The sequence below is a fragment of the Callithrix jacchus genome, chromosome X (genome assembly GCF_049354715.1).
Source record: "Callithrix jacchus isolate 240 chromosome X, calJac240_pri, whole genome shotgun sequence".
In the NCBI taxonomy this organism is placed as follows: Eukaryota; Metazoa; Chordata; class Mammalia; order Primates; family Cebidae; genus Callithrix; species Callithrix jacchus.
Window position 1 is genome coordinate 20,665,680 of NC_133524.1, and position 18,686 is coordinate 20,684,365.

The window sequence follows — 18,686 nt, forward strand, 5'->3', positions numbered from 1 at the left end:
CATTTTTGGAACTGGACGGTAACATTTTGGACTTCTCTAAAAGAATGTTTCATCTGTGTCTGGTGATCATCCCATATCCTTTAATTCATTAAAGTTTGGTATTGGGTAAGAGCTATGATTTATGTGTTTGACTCGACAAACCCTTTGAATGAAACAAGATTATGCACTGAAAAATTATTTTGCACTTCTTAACTCAAATATTCCTGTTTTAAGTTCTATCAATCTAATTGCATCAATATAATTTGGACAGAATTTCATATTATAAAGGATTATATGACCAAAATAATCTGATAAAAGGGACAAACATGCATTGATTTGAAACTTTATTATATAAATTTTCATTTCTTTTAAAGATTACAAAACCTGTTCTATGACAGGAGTACAAGCAATATTGTTCCAGGATTATTCATGGATACATCGGAAGAGCTTAGATTACACATTAATAGTATGATTTGAAAACTTCCCAGATTAGACTCTTAAGTAAAACAATTTAAAGTATTTAGTGATATTTGATCCTTTACAAGCATTTCATAATTATGGCAGCAATGCCAAGCATCTGATGCGATTTAACCACCAACAAAAGGTACAATATGTTAAGAATTCATGATATGGTATCTTGGGCTTCTGGCATGCCTTACTAGAGGGAAACTAGTATAAAGGAAGATCATATATAATAGTAGAAAAATATTTGTGATTTTTTTCTTTTTTAAAAACTATTTAAGTAGGCACCCACCCCATTCCCACCCTTGGCCAAAAATGCAGAGTAAGTACATCCCTTAGGTGTATACCTTCCCTTTTGCTTAGGGCAATGGTTAAGATTAACTAATACATGTATATAATTTTAAGAGTTAAAAACTCATCACCCATAATGAATAAAGATGCTAAGGAATGGCAATACCTTGAAGCTTTTTTTAAAAATTAAAAAACAAAGTTTTAGGTGGTAAACTACACTTATAGAAACACAAACCAAAATCTTTATCTTTATGCCCTTGCTTTGTAGGTAAAAGTTCTATTTTAAATACTTGTTTGAAAAACTCAGTATACAGTTCATTCAGTACTATAGTGATAATAGGAGTGAAGATGTTCACTTCCATCAGACAATGAACTAATCTACTTAGAGAGGACTATTATAGCGACTCTCTTCCCATATACACTTACATATACTCTACTCACGGTATGTGCTCTAAAGAGGTTTTCTTGAGGTTTGTACCTCTGAACTTAAATCTCTAAATTTTCCTTTCCACTAATCTCTAATCAAAATGTAATATACTTTGCTAGTTGCTCTGAGAGAAATTGTGGACATTTAAACAGCGTATCACGTACTTCAAGATTATATGGCAAAATAATGAGGAAAGTGCCTTAAGAGGTAGGAAGTAGGCTCTCATCCCAACCCTTGGTATGCCCTGTTATGAACAGTTAAAAAACTAGAATCAAAGTGGTAAATGTGAGGCTGACAGTAATACCAGGCTTAAGAAAATTGACTTAGTTACTAGAATTCTTTGAGAACCCTGTCACATTGGAACCAGTTGCAAATCACTTGATCACACAGAATACAGCAGTGTCAAAAATACATAAAGCACACTGTAGATACAAATTCTTCTTGGTCATCCATATTTGGGCATTATCATTCTGGAGATTCTTCATTGGAAAAAGTGGTTAAGTGTGGCTCTGTAGAATACCACAGTCCCAAGAAAGTGAATTTCATTCCTTCATTAATTGGTCCCCACCAATGGTCACTTGGGGAGACCAGCAAAATGTAAGCAACCTGGGGTTGAAAAGAGGACTATTTTCATTAATTGAAATAAAAATACTGAGTTAAGTCAACTTATCTGTGAATTAAGTAAGGCTCAAAGTGTATATCCAGTTTAAAGTTAGTCACATGGCATTGGGCCTTTCAGAGGACCAGAACTCTAGAACCAGATTGAAACCTCCTGATTTAAGCACCAAGGTCAGCCATGGAATACATTGTATTTGTTAATCTGAGAAAACAGACCTTTTCTGAACCTTTACATTCCTGAGCTATTTACCCTAATGCCTTCATAAGTCTCAATGCTCAATCAACCATAAGATAGAATTTTCTTTATATAATATGAAGCAAACTGAAAAATTATAGGTCATTTTTGAAGGCCAGGAAGTAGAGAATATCAAAGCGATGTTAAGATGTGTATTGCTGGCCTCCATGGTGATTAAGCACAACCTTAGCAAGGCCTGCAAATCTTGAATGCTTTTCTGCTCTCACCCCAGGCTGGGCTTACCCCAGTCCCTTTCCTGCCAATACATTCTGCTCTTTCTTTAAGCCTTTGCACCCACCTACCCTCTGTTCAAATCTTTCCTGGGCTGAAGGTGCAGGGCACAGCTTACTGGACAGCCTCACCTCCCATCATATTCCCTGCCCCAAGAGCAGTCACGTCTTAAAAAGAGATGGGAAATGGTTGACCCAAACCCGCTTTTTGGAGTGCACTGCATGTGAAATGTGGAAACTCTACAGCATACACACCACACCTTCTCTCCAGATAATCATCAGTGACTTTTCAAACACACAAGCTTCATAGCATTTCAACTTTGGGCCTTGTCAAAATTATTCCATTTTTGGACTTTTGAGGTTGCTTGTAATTAACGCATCCGTATCAAATCAGTTAAAGTCAGGGGTCTGTTGCATTAGAAAGAAGACACCTCTATAAACCAGAAAAAGCTGAAACGATTTATAAAAAACAAAAATTAAAAAAGGATGAAAACTTACCTTCATTAACATCATCACTTGAAAGGAAGATACGAACACATGGTAGTGTAATTCATACTTTCCAGTATGTGCTTGACAAGGTTAATTCAATCTCTCGCTTTGGATATTATTTTGGATTAGAGACTAAGAGGAGGCTTGTGGACTGATACCTTCTGAGAGAAGCCCCAGTAACTGGCAGCACTAATTGGTGAAAGGCAGAAGCCTTCAGGGGCCTCAATACCACAACTGTAGGGGACTGAAGAATTGATGTTGAGAAATTAATGGAAAAATTAACTCAGAACAAGCACTATATTTAGAGCACATTGTTGGCCAAGTTTTTTTGACTGTACGTCAAAAGCAATGGAAGGGAACACCAGAACCATAGATGAAATAAATGTAGGTAGAAAGCCTTCCATTTTGTGAACATATAACTTGCTTTTCTCCAATAAAACTGGCTGCTTGACTAGGCAAAGGCGGCAATTATCTTTGAAAGAAATAAAGTTGGCATCATATACCAGTAGAGGACTGCCCAAGAAATATATAGTTTTTGAACTCAGCTACTGGTTGGTGATATGAAGGAAAGGCAGCATGGTGTTATGAGGAAAAAAAAACCTTAAATGGGGAGAAGTTAAGGATTCTAGACTTTGTCTCAGGTTATTTACATGCAATATGAGAAAGTTGGACTGAGTAATTCACAAGGATTTATGTGTTTACTTCTAGTTCTAAAAGACTATGATGACAATACACTTAAGCAATTATGGAGTAGCATCAGTGTAAAAAATCTGAAAACACATGTTTTCTTTCTGCTCAGAATGACATTAACATTTTAAAAGTGACAATAATTTGAGATGAACCATAATTTGAAACACTGAATAGAGGAGGGAAAAAAGCTCTCTTTCCAAGCAATGGAAAGCAGCTTTAAATAGTTAGCATCCATATATTCAAGAACATTAAAATACTTTCTCTATCTAGATATTCTGATATCCCTCTTATACGTTTTTCATTTAGAAACTAAACTTACATTTGATTTCTATGCAATAATCATTTTTGTGTCACTTGGGCAAAAGAAACGTTATAGATTTTCCCTTTCTCTTTAATTGCATAGAGGAGAAATTAAGGAATGACAAGTGGATTTTAGGACATTTAGATAAACCACAGTCTCTTGGCTTTGTACTCTTAAGGGAAAATTTAAAGCTTCTGGCAGGAAAAAAGGTTTCTGATATACATGGCTTAGTACATGACTACGAAAAATCCGTATGGGGACATTCTTGTTTTTCCTTGACACAGAGTTTCACTCTGTCTCCCAAGCTGGAGTGTAATGGTGTGATCTTGGCTCACTGCAACTGCCACCTCCCAGGTTCAAGCAATTCTCCTGCCTCAGCCTCCTGAGTAGCTGGGATTATAGGTGTGTGCTACCACGCCCGGCTAATTTTTATATTTTTTAGTAGAGACTGGGTTTTGCCATGTTGGCCAGGCTGGTCTCAAACTCCTGACCTCAGGTGATCCACCTGCCTCGGCCTCCCAAAGTGTTAAAATTACATTACAGGTGTGAGCTACCGTGCCTGGCCCATTTGGGTACTTTCTTAATAAGGTAAATTAAACCACTTTTTCCTTGCTCATATGTCTTTTACATTAAATGTTGATGTATGCTAGGTAGCTTGGCAAAGACCCAGGTAACAATGGCTACTGAAGTTTCTTTCACCAGATAAAATTGTAGAAACTACCAAATTAGATGCAGATAATGAATACAGTGATATAAGCAGACCCAGTGGCTGTCATAAAACCTGATCATTCCTGAAGTCAAAGGAAGCAGTATATGGCTATAAATTATCATGGGGAATTCAGAAAACACTCAATGCCGAATGTTCACTTAGCCTGCCCTACCTCTAATTTTAGGTTAGTACAGATACTGTTTGATCAATAATGTTTTAATCCCTAAAATAAGAAAGTTTAAATTCAATTTCATATAGAGGCCTTTGGCCTTTATTACGTTCAAATTAGTGTTTAATATAGAATATCTATTTAAACATGAAATATCCAATAGGACTTCAATCTCCTGTTGCTAAATTTTCCTTCACCAATCTCTTTACCATGACTCTTAAAGGGCTTTGATGTATATTGGCAAAATCCCAAATGATATACCAAATTCTAAGTACGGATGCTATGTAAGATTAAAAGTGCAAGGACTACTTCCTTAATTAAGGGAAAAGGAACTCTAAGGAGTTGCAAAGTATATGGACTAACTTAAATAGGTGTATTCTTGAGTTCATGCCATACACATATGATAACTTTCTCTACTGTAACGGCTCTCTAGGTTAGTCTGACAGAGCACCTGACTTTAAGAAACAAACAAATGAATGAACCAGTGAAACAGACATGGGGAAAGATATGTACATTTTGGAAGTATTACATTCAACAGCTGTTCCACAATCTGGCCATTTTTAGGGCTGTCCAACAATACTGTTAATCCAGGTGAACTATTTAACCAGATTTAATAGTCAATTGATTAATAATAATAGATTCCAAGTTAAACAAGGCATGTATACATTAAAGAAAGCAGTACAGAAATGTACTGTATATGAATTGTTTACAAAAACATACAAAATGTTGGATGGCACAAGGGATACAGTGCTAATATAAACGGATTGTTTAAGCTAAGTGCTTAACATAAACTGTCCATCCCTATAACTAACAAAGAATATTTAAGGGACATGAAATATTTCCTATAAAAATAATGCTATATGGTGTACTTTATTCAGTGTATTTTTAGGTGGTATTCATATGTTCATTATTTTTCTTGTTGATTCAGTGACTATATCTTCATCATGTTTCCATTTTCATTTCATCCGAAGCTCCAGGAAAATCTAACTTGCTAACAATCATTTAAAGCGAGAAGAGACGAAAGCAGGAGCAGCAGCAGGAGCAGCAGCATTATGGGTACCACTTGGGACAGTGTGTGCTTGCAGGTGTCTCTCAGATATGTGCTACCTGTCGCCAGAACTTGTGCTATCAGCTTACACCATGGTACCAAATATCTCACTGAGGTCACTTCACAGGGCTGTTGAGGTGATTTTTTTAATACCTCTCCGCTGAGCAAGAGTAGAGCGGCCTACTGGTTCCAAAACTGGTGACTGATTACGGTTCAAAGCGGAATATGTAGCTGCCATGGCACCCTGAACAAAGGAAATAAAGATAATAACAAAAATGACAACGGAGAGTCACATGTACACAAATACAAAATGAAGAGTTTTTTCCAATAATTTATTCATACTCAATGTATATAGATTTTAATTGGTTCGTAATGAAAATAACCACACTGCTCAAATCTACTGACTTAACCAAAACTGTAGAGGCCAATGTGGGAGGTTAAAATTAGGTATGAGAGAGAACAAAGATAGGCTCATAATAGGCAGTCCTCATTTTTCTCAGGACTATTCAAAATTTTTTCTCTTTGCACTCCTTTAATGCATAAAGTAACTAAAGAGGCAGCAAGGCATGCTCTTTAAGTTGGGAAATCCATAACCTTAATCTGTCTTTATTAGTGAATACCTACTTATGCAGACTAAGAGAAATCAGAAGTCGCTCTTAAACTCATTTTATTACTAATATATTGACATGCCTTGAGCTTTTCTAAGTCACCCACTGTAAGAGAATCCCACAACAGAACTGGATGCAGGATGAAAGAGAAAGGTGCTGGGGGCACGGACAGGCTTCTTGAAGTCTCTCCTGGAGGACATGTGGAAAACAGTGACTGTATGGGGCCACTCACCTTTACTAGATGTGGTGCATCCTGTCTGTTTAGTTGGTATTGCGGCAGTTGGTCCCAGTGGACAATCCAAGGATGTCTGAGCACAAGAGCAGCAGTCAGTCTCTGATGAGGGTCTACATGAAGCATCTTTGACACAAGGTCCTGTAATGGGAATAATAATAAAACAAGCTTAAACCTTTTGTTTTGCTTCTTTTTCTTTTCTTTTTTTGTGAGACAGAGGCTCACTCTGTTGTCCAGGCTGGAGTGCAATGGCATGATCTCAGCTCACTGCAACCTCTGCCTCCTGGGTTCAAGCAATTCTCGTGTCTCAGCCTCCGGAGTAGCTGGGACTATAGGCACGAAACCACCACACCAGGCTTATTTTTTGAATTTTTAGTAGAGACGGGGTTTCACCATGTTGGCCAGGCTGGTGTCGAACTCCTGACCTCAGGTGATCTGCCCACCTTGGCCTCCCAGAGTGCTGGGATTATAGGCATGAGTCACCACGCCTACCCAGCCTGTTTTGCTTCTTTTTCTATGGCTCTTGATATGAATGAACATTCTTTCTTAGCTTCTATGACACTACTTTTACTGGTAACAGCCCCTTTGGTCAACATGGTAATTTTGGGAAAAAAACAAAATAAGTCTGTTTTTTTCCCCTGCTAATAGTAATTTGGTGCATTACAAGGGGTCAGTTGAGCACATTTTATGTATCTTTAAGTACTCTGGCTCTTTTTTCCTTCAGATTTTCTCAGTTTCTGATATTTTTGTAGGTTTATTTATTTATTTATTGAAACAGGGTCTCGTTCTGTCGCCTAGGCTGGAGTGTGATCTTGGCTCACTGCAATCTTTGTCTTCTGGGCTGAAGTGATCCTCCCACCTCAGCCTCCTGAGGAGCTGGAACTACAGGTGTGTGCTAACTTTTGTATTTTTAGTAGAGATGGGGTTTCACCATGTTGCCCAGGCTGGTCTCCTGGATGCAAGTGTTACTCCTGCTTTAGCCTCCTAAGGTTCTAGCATTACAGGTGCAAACCATCGTCCCTGGCTAGTTTATTTTTAAGTAATATTCAGCTACTTAAGATTTTTTTTGGTGTGTTTCTGGTAATACTAAAAAACAACATGAATGTCCAATAATAGGAATTTAATTGGAGGGCTCTAAATGCCCCTGAAAAGATTATAGTATTCCTTTTTTTTTCTTCCTACTTCAAAAGCAACTCATGGGCATTAGAGAGTAATCAGAAAATACAGGAAAAGTGAAAGCACATGAGGAACACCACAATCCCACTCTTCCAGAGACAAGTCACTGTTAGCACTGCATATCTATCTACATGCCATTCCTATGCACAGAATATAGACGCATATAATCGCCACATGGTTTTACACTCTTTGAAATAACACAACTGTCATTTATAAAAGCCACCATTTTAAAAATTCTTCATTCAAAATACATTTGGTAAGTATCCATTAAAGGCCAGGCATTCTGCTAGGCACTGGGTAGTTAGCAGTGAACAACACAGAAATGAAGTCTAGGCAACATAGTGGGACCTTGTCTCTACAATTTTATTTTATTTTTTTTTGAGACGGAATCTCACTCTATCACCAGGCGCCAGGCTGGAGTGCAGCGGCGCGACCTTGGCTCACTGCAACATCCGCCTCCTGGGTTCAAGCAGTTCTGCCTCAGCCTCCCGAGTAGCTGGGACTACAGGTGCATGCCACCACACCCAGCTAATTTTTTTGTATTTTTAGTAGAGACAGGATTTCACCATGTTGGCCAGGATGTTCTCGATCTCTTGACCTTGTGATCTGCCCTCCTCGGCCTCCCAAAGTGCTGGGATTACAGGCGTGAGCCACCGCGCCTGGCCTACAATTTTAGTTTTTAAAGCTGAGTGTGGTGGCATATGCCTGAGGTCCCAGCTATTTGGGAGGCTGAAGTGGGAGGATAATTTTAGCCCAGGAGGTCAAGGCTGCAGTGAGCCATGATTGAGCCACTGTACTCCAGCCTGGGCAGTAGAGTGAGACCCTGTCTCAAACAAACAAGCAAACAAATAATAAAAAACAAAATGAATTCTAACTTCATGAAGTTTTCAGTTCAGTGAAGGAGAGGCAAAGAATCAATCACAAAGCAAATAAGTTCTTTGACAGGATGAACAAATACCAGGTGTAGCTAGAGGGACAAAGAGATACCTGATCTGAACTGGGCAAGGTGGCTTAACAGTGACTCTTTAAGAGGAAGTTAAGACCTGTAGGATAAGCAGGAGCTGGATTAGAGAAACAAAGGGGGAAACACTGCTTCAGGTAGCGTAGATAGAATGGAGAGAATGGAGAGTGAGTTTGGAGGAAAGCCCTCAGGTGAGAGAGATGTCACAGTTAAGGAACTGTGGCAGGAGTACAATGCGGCTGAATCATAAATTTACTGTCAAGGAGAATGTGGCAGTGGATAAAGTGGGAGAGGTGAGAAGAGACCAGACCAGGAAAGTCCCTGTAAACCATATTTGCAAATGTGGACTTAATTTGATGGCAATAAGGTATTTAAAGTTAGGGAGTGATGTGGTTAAATAGATCACACTCACTGAGTGTGGAGGAAAATGAACTGGTGAAAGATGACAGCTTCACGGAGGTGTATGAGACGGAGAAAACTGGGCTGGGCCGGGCATGGTGGCTCATGCCTGTAATCCCAGCACGTCGGGAGGCCAAAGTGGGAGCATCACTTGAGTCCACGAGTTGGAGACCAGCCTGGGCAACATAGTGGGACCATCCATCTACAAAAAATTAAAAAATTAGCTGGGCATGGTGGTGCATGCCCGTAGTTTCCAGCTGTTCAGGAAGCTGAGGCAGGAGGATGGCTTGAGTCCAGGAGTTCGAAGTTGCAGTGAGCTGTGACTGCACCACTGCACTCCAGCCTGGGCAAGAGTGAGACTCACAAAAAAGAAAAAAAAAAAGGAGAAAAATGGATGGAACTGAGGTATTTAGGATAAAGAACTGAGAGAATCTGGTAGTTGACCAGATCTTTGAAACTGGGGTGATGTTGTCCCAGGTACTCCTCTGCTATGAAACATTTATGGTTTCTTACTTTTAGTTATTAACAGCTAACAGGGATAAGCAACTGAACACAGCTGGAAGTAAAAAGTAAAAAAACAAAAAAATAGGAACCTCCCTTTGGCAATTCTGAAAGTAGGCAAAAATGCTTAAAATTGCATGAAATGTTGCAAAATTGTCCAGGTACAACAAAACTCAATTATAATTTTAATCAAATCTGTATGCTAATGAACTTTTGGCAAACTCACTTCAAACTGCTTCTCTTACTGCCACCCCTTTAATGGCTATTCCTCTTAAGCTTTCTCTTTAAGCAGTGCTCTCTGGAATTCCTTCCTTGGCTCTCTCACCACCCTGCTCAGATAATCTCATTCATATTCATGGCTTTAGCTACTATGAATGATGACAACTCTTAAGCGTCACCCCAGATTTCTCTTTTAAGACATGTAACTATATAGACAGTTGCCTGATGCACATACATCTCCTAATTCATAATGTCAAATCTGCAACCACCACTCCTCTCAATACAAATCAGTGAAGGATACCACTCCTCATCCATCTGCCCAAGGTAGAACTGGGGACTACATACATTATACCTGCTTCTCTCTCATTTCTTATGTATAATAAACCATCAAGTCTATTTTGCCTCCTCAATTTCTCTTCCATTTAGCTCAAATTCCATCACAACTGCTCTAGTGTAGGCCCTCATCATTCATGACCTGAAATATTGCAAAACCTTACAAGTACTGTTCTTAAAATTAGGTCAGTGAGGCCTGAATGAAACAACATAGGTAAAAGTGTTAACATAGTCCCTGGCACATTAATGCTCAGTAAATGCCAGCTGTGGTCTTCTTGTTCTCAAAGCCACATATGACCCACATGACTGACAACACTCACATGTGTAACTTGCTCTTGAGGGCATATACCCAGATTGATAGAGCCTTCCCTTCTTTTTTTTTTTTTGAGACAGAGTTTCGCTCTTGTTACCAGGCTGGAGTGCAATGGCGCGATCTCGGCTCACTGCAACCTCCGCCTCCTGGGTTCAAGCAATTCTCCTGTTTCAGCCTCCTGAGTAGCTGGAATTACAGGCGTGCGCCACCATGCCCAGCTAATTCTTTGTATTTTTAGTAGAGACGGGGTTTCACCATGTTGACCAGGATGGTCTCGATCTCTTGACCTCATGATGCACCCACCTTGGCCTCCCAAAGTACTGGGATTACTGGTTTGAGCCACTGCGCCCAGTCAGAGCCTTCCCTTCTATCTTGTGGCTAATCATGGAATTATATCATGCTTGTAATCACAAGTCTTAATGGTACATATTAGTAACAGTTACTAGTAATAACATGGAGTCTATAAGATAGGCTGTGAGTTGGATGTAATTTATTTGTGCTCCATGTCTCCATCCTTACCTGCCCTTTCTCTCTCACCAAAAAAGCATACCAGAAAGCAAGTGAATGAATAAAATCATAGTGATAACCTCAACTTGCTTTAACTTATTAAAAAATCAATTGTGTAAGCTCTGATATTTTATTATTGGTAACATTACTTAATATACCTCCCAACCTATCATGACAAAGTTTGTGGTAGACTCCATAGCTAAGAATTACTTACTGCTCCACAGAATGCACTTTTAGAAAGGAAAGTCTGGGCTGGGCGCAGTGGTTTACGCCTGTAATCCCAGCACTTTGGGAGGCTGAGGTGGGCAGATCACAAGGTCTGGAGTTTGAGACCAGCTTGACCAACATGGTGAAACCCCGTCTCTACTAAAAATATAGAAGTTAGCCAGATGTGGTGGCGTGCATCTGTAATTCCAGCTACTCAGGAGGCTGAGGCAGGAAAATCACTTGAACCTGAGAGGCGGAGGTTGCAGTGAGCTGAGATCATGCCACTGCATTCCAACCTGGGCAACAGAACGAGACTCCATCTCAAAAAAAGGAAAATCTGCCAGGCGTGGTGTGGTGGCTCATGCCTGTAATCCCAGCACTTTGGGAGGCTGAGGCGGGCGGATCACAAGGTCAAGAGATTCAGACCATCCTGGCCAACATGGTGAAACCCCGCCACTACTAAAAATACAAAAATTAGCCAGGCATGTGGTTCGTGCCTGCAGTCCAAGCTACTTTGGAGGCTGAGGCAGGAGAATCACTTGAACCCAGGAGGCAGAGGATGCAGCGAGCTGAGACTGTGCCACTGCACTCCAACCTGGTGACAGAGCGAGACTCCATCTCAAAAAAAAAAAAAAAAAAAAGGAAAATCTGATCACTGCACTGCTTAACATGTTTTAACAGCTCCACAATACCCAGAGTTAGGCCTACAATCCTGTGTAGGAGGCACAAAGCGTTTCCCAATCTGGGTTCATCAGCTCCCCTCTACCCCGCACCCTGCACTAGTCACATGGAATGACCAGCCTGGAGGCATTCTGCTATTCTCAATGTAATCATCACCACCTATCTGCATGTGCTGATCCCTCAGCTTGGGACTACATCTTTCTGGTCCCCAAATCTGCCTGGCAAACTCCTTCACTGCTTCTGGAAAGCTTTCCTTAAAATCCTTCTGACTAAGCATCATCTGTGAACTTTTTTAGCACCGAAATTGTACCACTGTTACAGCACATGTGACACTGTACTGTATATTTCTGGCTGTCTCTCAACTAGACTGTGAGCAACCTGAGACAGGGAATTCTATCTTCGTCACATCTTTTATCTCTAAGGCCTTCATTTATTAAGCACATTAATAAATGAAGGGACTCAAAAAGGGAACTACAAAAGAAACAGGTACCCAGAGAAATAAATTATCTGGTTTAAGACATTTTATTGTTAGAAAAAGGTGAAGGCTAACATTTCTATCTATCTATCTGTCTGTCTGTTGTAGGGTGCCAGCTCCCACACACCGTCTGTCCATCCATCCATCTATCCATCCAAGACAGAGTCTTTCTCTGTTGCCCAGGCTGGAGTGCAGTGGCATGCTCTTGGCTCACTGCAACCTCCACCTCCCTGGTTCAAGTGATTTTCCTGCCTCAGCCTCCCAAGTAGCTGGGACTACAGGCACCCGCTACCATGCCCTACTAATTTTTTGTATTTTCAGTAGAGACAGGGTTTCACCATGTTGGCCAGGCTAGTTTTGAACTCCTGACCTCAAGTAATCTGCCCGCCTCGGCCTCCCAAAGTGCTAGAATTATAGGTGTGAGCCACTGCACCTGGCCAACATTTCATTTTAAATGCAGTTATAAAACCAAATATTATCTATACAGACATTAAACTAGTTAACTGAGGCTTCAGGCCCTATGCCAACAGAATCTATATACATTTTTTATGTGTTTTATTTACTTATACAATCACCTCAACTCAAGCTTTCACCCCTAAGAAAAAAGAATATGCACTTTTACCAACATGTATCCTCTTTATCTACTCTGCTTTTCTTATTTTGAAGTAAAAAACGTAATTCTTTTTTCTTTTAAAGAAGTCTCTATGAAAAAAGTAAAAATAAAGCAGAGTTGGAAAGCAAGTCAGTGCTATTCAGGGGATGGCAGATCTTCCAGTGAGAAAGGCTCTTCAAATGATTTCATGAAGATACTATAAAACTACACCTCTGTTTATTGTGAAAAAAACCGAAACCCCTTTCTTCATAATCTAAATTAAAAATAGAACATGGTGTAATTATTCTAGGGAATGAGGGCTGTGGAGTCATATTTCGTTTGAAGCACCTGGTATATAACATGGACAAGTTCAAACTAACATTCTGGGCTCTGGTTTCTTCCTGTGAAATGGGGATACTACCACCTATTTCACAGGGTGTTATAAGGATTACATGAAATAATTTTGGTAAAGTGGCATGTGAAGAGGCACACAATAGACAGATAAATCATGAAGACTACCACTGTTAAAATTTATCATGTTCTTCAGTGAGAAACAGTTTTTCTTTTTTTTTTTTTTTTTGAGATGGAGTTTTGCTCTTGTTGCTCAGGCTGGAATGCAATGGCACGATCTCGGCTCACTGCAACTTCTGCCTCCTGGGTTCAAGCGATTCTCCTGCCTCAGCCTTCCAAGTAGCTGAGATTATAGGTGTGCGCCACCACGCCCAGCTAATTTTTGTATTTTTATTAGAGATGGGCTTTCACCATGTTGGCCAGGATGGTCTCAATCTCTTAACCTTGTGATCCACCCGCCTTGGCCTCCCACCACGCTCGGCCTGAGAAACAGTTTTAGAAGTACAAATAATAAGGCCAAACCAAACTCTGCTGGGAAAGAAACAAAATAATGGGTCAATTTTTGAGTTCACATTATTTGGTAACATTACTTCAACATACTAACTTATAAACAAAAGTTTCTAACTGGTAGTATTTTTTCTCACTATGGATCATAAAAAATTATTTTCTCAAAAGCTTATAAGAAGCCATACTTACCTTTGCTGTGTCTGAAACAGAATTCCAGTAACCACCGCTGAGTGAGAATTTTCCGCTACCTATTCGTGCCAATATTTCCTCTGGTGTATCATCAGGACCATTTGCAAATGGAGTGTAACTAATTTATAATAAAATTAAAATATTAATGAATACAATTTTTTATTTGGTCGGTAATCTCAAAAGTACTTTAATTAAGTTAATGTAATATTTTATTAAAATCTACCAAAGTGAAAAAACTCAATTAAATAAAGCTCCATAAAGTACCAGGTCAAGGTATAGGCTATAAAATACTAATTAGACTTAATATATAATAATATATTTTGAGACACGGCACATTATAGAATAAAATACTAAGAAACAGTGTATGTTTCTGAGATGACAAGAATACAAAAAAGTATGGAAAAAATCAATTTAGGACCTCAAGACATTAATAAATAGTACATTATAAAAATCAGTAATGATGTAGCCATAAATGTGGACTTGTTAAAGAATTGTATATATTAGATAACATGAGAAAACATGGAAAGATATGACATCTGGATAAAAAAAAAACCTACATAGGCCAGGCACAGTGGCTCATGCCTATAATCCCAGCATTTTGGGAGGCCAAAGCTGGAGGATCACTTGAGCCCAGGAGTTTGAAACCAGCCTGGGCAGCACAGCGGGACCCTGTTTCTACAAAAAAATAAAGAAATCAGGCAGGTGTTATGGCATACCCCTGTAATCCTACTACTCTTATTTGGGAGGCTGAGGTCAGAGGATTGCTTGAACCCAGGAGCTTGGGGCTACAGTGAACGATGACTATGTCACTGTACTTCAGCCTGGGCAACAGAGTGAGACCTTGCCTCTCAAGAAAAAAGCAAGCAAACAAAAAACGCTCCCAAACAAAACAAAAACCTAGATAACTTAAGCAAAATATTGATGCACAAATGCTTAGGTGCTTAGAACATATGGTGTGTATATATATATATACTCACCCGGTAAGCATTGTATACAGTAGGACACCAAGACTCCATATATCACAAGCAGCATCATAGCCTTGTCGTTTTAAAACCTAGAAAAAGTAAAATCTCAGTATTACTATACCACCATTTTGTATATATATTTGGACAGGCTATGAACTGAATTATATCTTCCAAATCAACACCTATAAGGAAAATTTCAACAGTACGTGGTTACCAAATAAGGCAATACATTAATCCTATTCTGGAACATTCTATGACGAATAATTTATAAATAAATTTAATTTTGGTATTCAAATTAATATTTATTGAGTGTTATAGACACACAGGAATATAAAACAAACTGAAGATATCTTTCTTATTTTAATGAATTTATATTTTGTTTGGGGCTACAGAAATATTTACAAAAAATGCTTTTAAAAGCACACACATACACACACACACACACACACACACACACACGAACACACATAACCTAGTACAAAAATCAGCAACTTTTATCAGGTAGGAACTATGACAAATACAAAAAACCCTGATTTCCTTAAAAAAAAAAAAAAACCACAGAATTTGATGGGAAATAAACATAAAAATAGTTAACTCAATTTGGTAAATATTATAATAAAATCAAGTCTGGGTAGGGTATGGTGGCTCACACCTGGTATCCAGCACTTCGGGAGGCCAAGGTGGAAGGATCACTTGAAGCCAAGAGTTTGAGACCAACCTGGGCAACATGGTAAGAACTCTTTTTATTATTATTATTATTGTCTTTGCTCACTGCAGCCTCTGTCACCCGGATTCAAGCAATTCTCATGTCTCAGCCTCCCAAGCAGCTGGGATTACAGGCATGTGCCACCACACTTGGCTTATTTTGGTATTTTTAGTAGAGACAGGATTTCACCGTGTTGCCCAGGTTGGTCTCGAACCCCTGAGTTCAAGAGATCCACCCACCTTGGCCTCCCAAAGTGCTGGGATTACAGGCATGAACCATGGCATCTGGCTAAGACCTCACCTTTAAAAATAAAAATAAAATGGTATTTCCTAGATTTTATTCTAGAGTTTTTATGGTGTTAGGTCTTATGTTTAAATCTTTAATCCATCTAGAGTTAATTTTTGCATAAGGTGTAAGGAAGGGATCCATTTTCAACTTTCTGCAAAGCGGGTGTTGAACAATGAAAACACATGGACACAAGGAGGGGAACATCACACACTAGGGCCTGGGGAGTGGGGGGCTAGGGGAGGAATAGTAGGGTGTGGGGGGATTGGGGAGGAATAGCATTAGGAGAAATACCTACTGTAGATGATGGGGTGATGGATGCAGCAAACCACCACCATGGCATGTGTGTACCTATGTAACAAACCTGCACGATCTGCACATGTACCCCAGAACTTAAAGTATAATAAATAAATTTAAAAATTAAAATTAAAATTAAAAAGACGCTAGGCACAGTGGTGTTCTCCTGTAGTCCCAGCTACCTGAGAGGCTGAGGCAGGAGGACTGCTTGAACTGGGGAGTTCAAGGCTGCAGTGAGCTATGATTGCCTTCTGGCCTAGGCAACAGAGCGAGACCTTGTCCTTAAACAAACAAGAACCCCAAATCATGTCTTAAATGTTATAGGTATGAAAATGAGGAAGCAATTTATTCTTGACATGGGGAGAGAAAGAAGGCGGGAGGGCGCCTGCTTATATTGGACCTATAGGGAAGAAAGCAGAGCAGGCTGAGAGATAGGCCAGAAGTTCAGTATGTCTATAACTTCGGGTAGGGAATACCAGAGAGACTGAAGGGCTTTTTCGTTTTTTAAGAGAGGTCTTCTTGCTTTGTCACCCAAGCTGAAGTTCAGTGGTGTGATCTTGGGTCACTGCAACCTCAAACTCCTGGGGTCAAGTGATCCTCGTACCTCAGCCTCCTGGGTAGTTGAGACTATAGGCATGGCACCATGCCCAGCTAATTTTTAAATTTTTTGTAGAGATGGGGTCTCACTATGTTGTCCAGACTGATCTCAAACTCCTGGCCTCAAACAGTCCTCCTGCCTCAGCCTCTCAACGTGCTAGGATAACAGGCATGAGCCACTGTGCCCAGCCTCAAGGGCTTTTATAATACCTTGTTAGGAAATTGAGATTCTTCTGTAGGCTATCAGATGTCACTGAAACATTAAACAGGGAAATGAAAGGCTGGCATTTTATCCTAATTATTTGTTCAGCAAGTCTTCAGTTAAATGATTATTAATAATTCTGTATGAAACATAGGGAATGAGTTTTAAAACCTACTAAAACACTGCAAGCAAACTCTCTCACAATTACCTCTGGTGCAACAAAATTTGCAGTATAACAAGGAGTCATGAGAAGACCATTTTCCGCTCTCAGCTGTTTTGCAAAGCCAAAATCACAAATTCGAATAGATTCCGGATTACCAGATTCATCCACATAAAGAATGTTGCTAGGTTTCAAGTCTCTATGAACCACCTAATTGAAATACAAATTAAAGAGTTATATTAACAATGCATTTCCATTACTGAAAGTTCTTTATTCACAAACTGTCAAGCAATGCACTTAACAAGATGATGAGTGCTGACCTTCACATTAGCCCAACATTATAAAATGCTGATAATATAAACCATAACTCTCTAACATAGACGTGGGACAAGGAGGAGGAGGAAGAAAGAATAGTATTTACCTCCTTCCTCTTTGTCTGATTGAGTAACTGGGTTAAAGAAGAATGCAAACAGCAATAATGTATCTACCTCCGGATTGATCACTCATTTAATACTGAGTGTCTACCATGTACCAGGGTATTATAAAAGCTGCTGCAGCTACTGTGGTAAACAAGACCCAAAAGATCCTGGCCTTTCCGTGCTAGGAGCTTACACAGTTCTGGGGGAAGTAAAGAACAGACAGGTTGAGAGATGGGGCATAACTAGGGAGGTCACTTTAAATAGGGTAACAGGAAGGGTCTCTAGATGAGGTAACATCTAATCCAGTATCTGAAGAACAGAATGAATGAGCCATAAGAACAGTGGGTGAGTCATTCTAACTAGAAGGAACAGCATGTACAAGGTACATACACAATAAATACATTCTGATAGACTAAATAACAGAGAGGGCATTGAGGAGTAAAAAGGAAAAAACCAAAACAAATCTGGACTTTATTTTTGGTATTGGTTATTTGTTATACAAGATGTTAAACATGCAGAAAGAAACCTTTTCTTTAGAGTTCTGTATTATTTTCCTCCTTTAACGATCTACCTGAGTACAGCAGCCCTCTCTTATCTGTGAGGTATATGTCCCAAGACCCCCACTGGATTCTTAAAATTGAGGATAATACCAAACTATATATTTTTTCCTAGATATATATACCTATAATATAGTTTAATTTATAAATTAGGCACAATAAGAGATTAACAACAATGACTAATAAGGTAGTGCAATTGTAACAATATACTGTAATAAAAGTTATGTGAATGTGGTCTCTCAAAATGCTGCAATATTTTTGGACCATGGTTGACTGTGGGTAACTGAAAACACAGAAAGTGAAATTGCAGATTAGTAGGGGACTACTCTACTTCTTTTATCATAAGCTTCTCTCACATTCCTTTTTAGACTTAAGTGTGCCTTCCATCATCAAATTCTGAGTCTATGTTCTAATCAATTAAATTAGATTTAGTTCCTCACATCCAGGACATCACTTTCCCAGACTACTTTAATAATGAATTACTGATGAGGCACTAGGAAAAGAACACAAAAGACTTTGATGACTGCAAGGTCAAAAGTTCCTCAGCGAATACTGAGTTCTACTAATTTCAAGGTATAATCCTAGACAAATCTTGGTAA

General features: G+C 39.3%; 1 protein-coding gene across 11 annotated transcripts in view; it reads right to left on the reverse strand.

Moving 5' to 3' along the window:
- Positions 1-310: 310 nt before the first annotated feature.
- Positions 311-18,686, reverse strand: part of RPS6KA3 (ribosomal protein S6 kinase A3) — a 171,474-nt gene continuing 153,098 nt past the window's right edge. For all 11 annotated transcript variants that reach the window (XM_008989060.5, XM_078364251.1, XM_078364255.1 and 8 more), the window contains 5 exons: positions 17,160-17,321; positions 14,877-14,953; positions 13,900-14,017; positions 6,489-6,629; positions 311-5,892 (listed from right to left, as the gene is read on the reverse strand). In XM_008989060.5, coding sequence (XP_008987308.1) covers positions 5,770-5,892; positions 6,489-6,629; positions 13,900-14,017; positions 14,877-14,953; positions 17,160-17,321 — 621 coding nt within the window. In that variant the 3' untranslated portion in view covers positions 311-5,769. The remainder of the gene's footprint in view (positions 5,893-6,488; positions 6,630-13,899; positions 14,018-14,876; positions 14,954-17,159; positions 17,322-18,686) is intronic.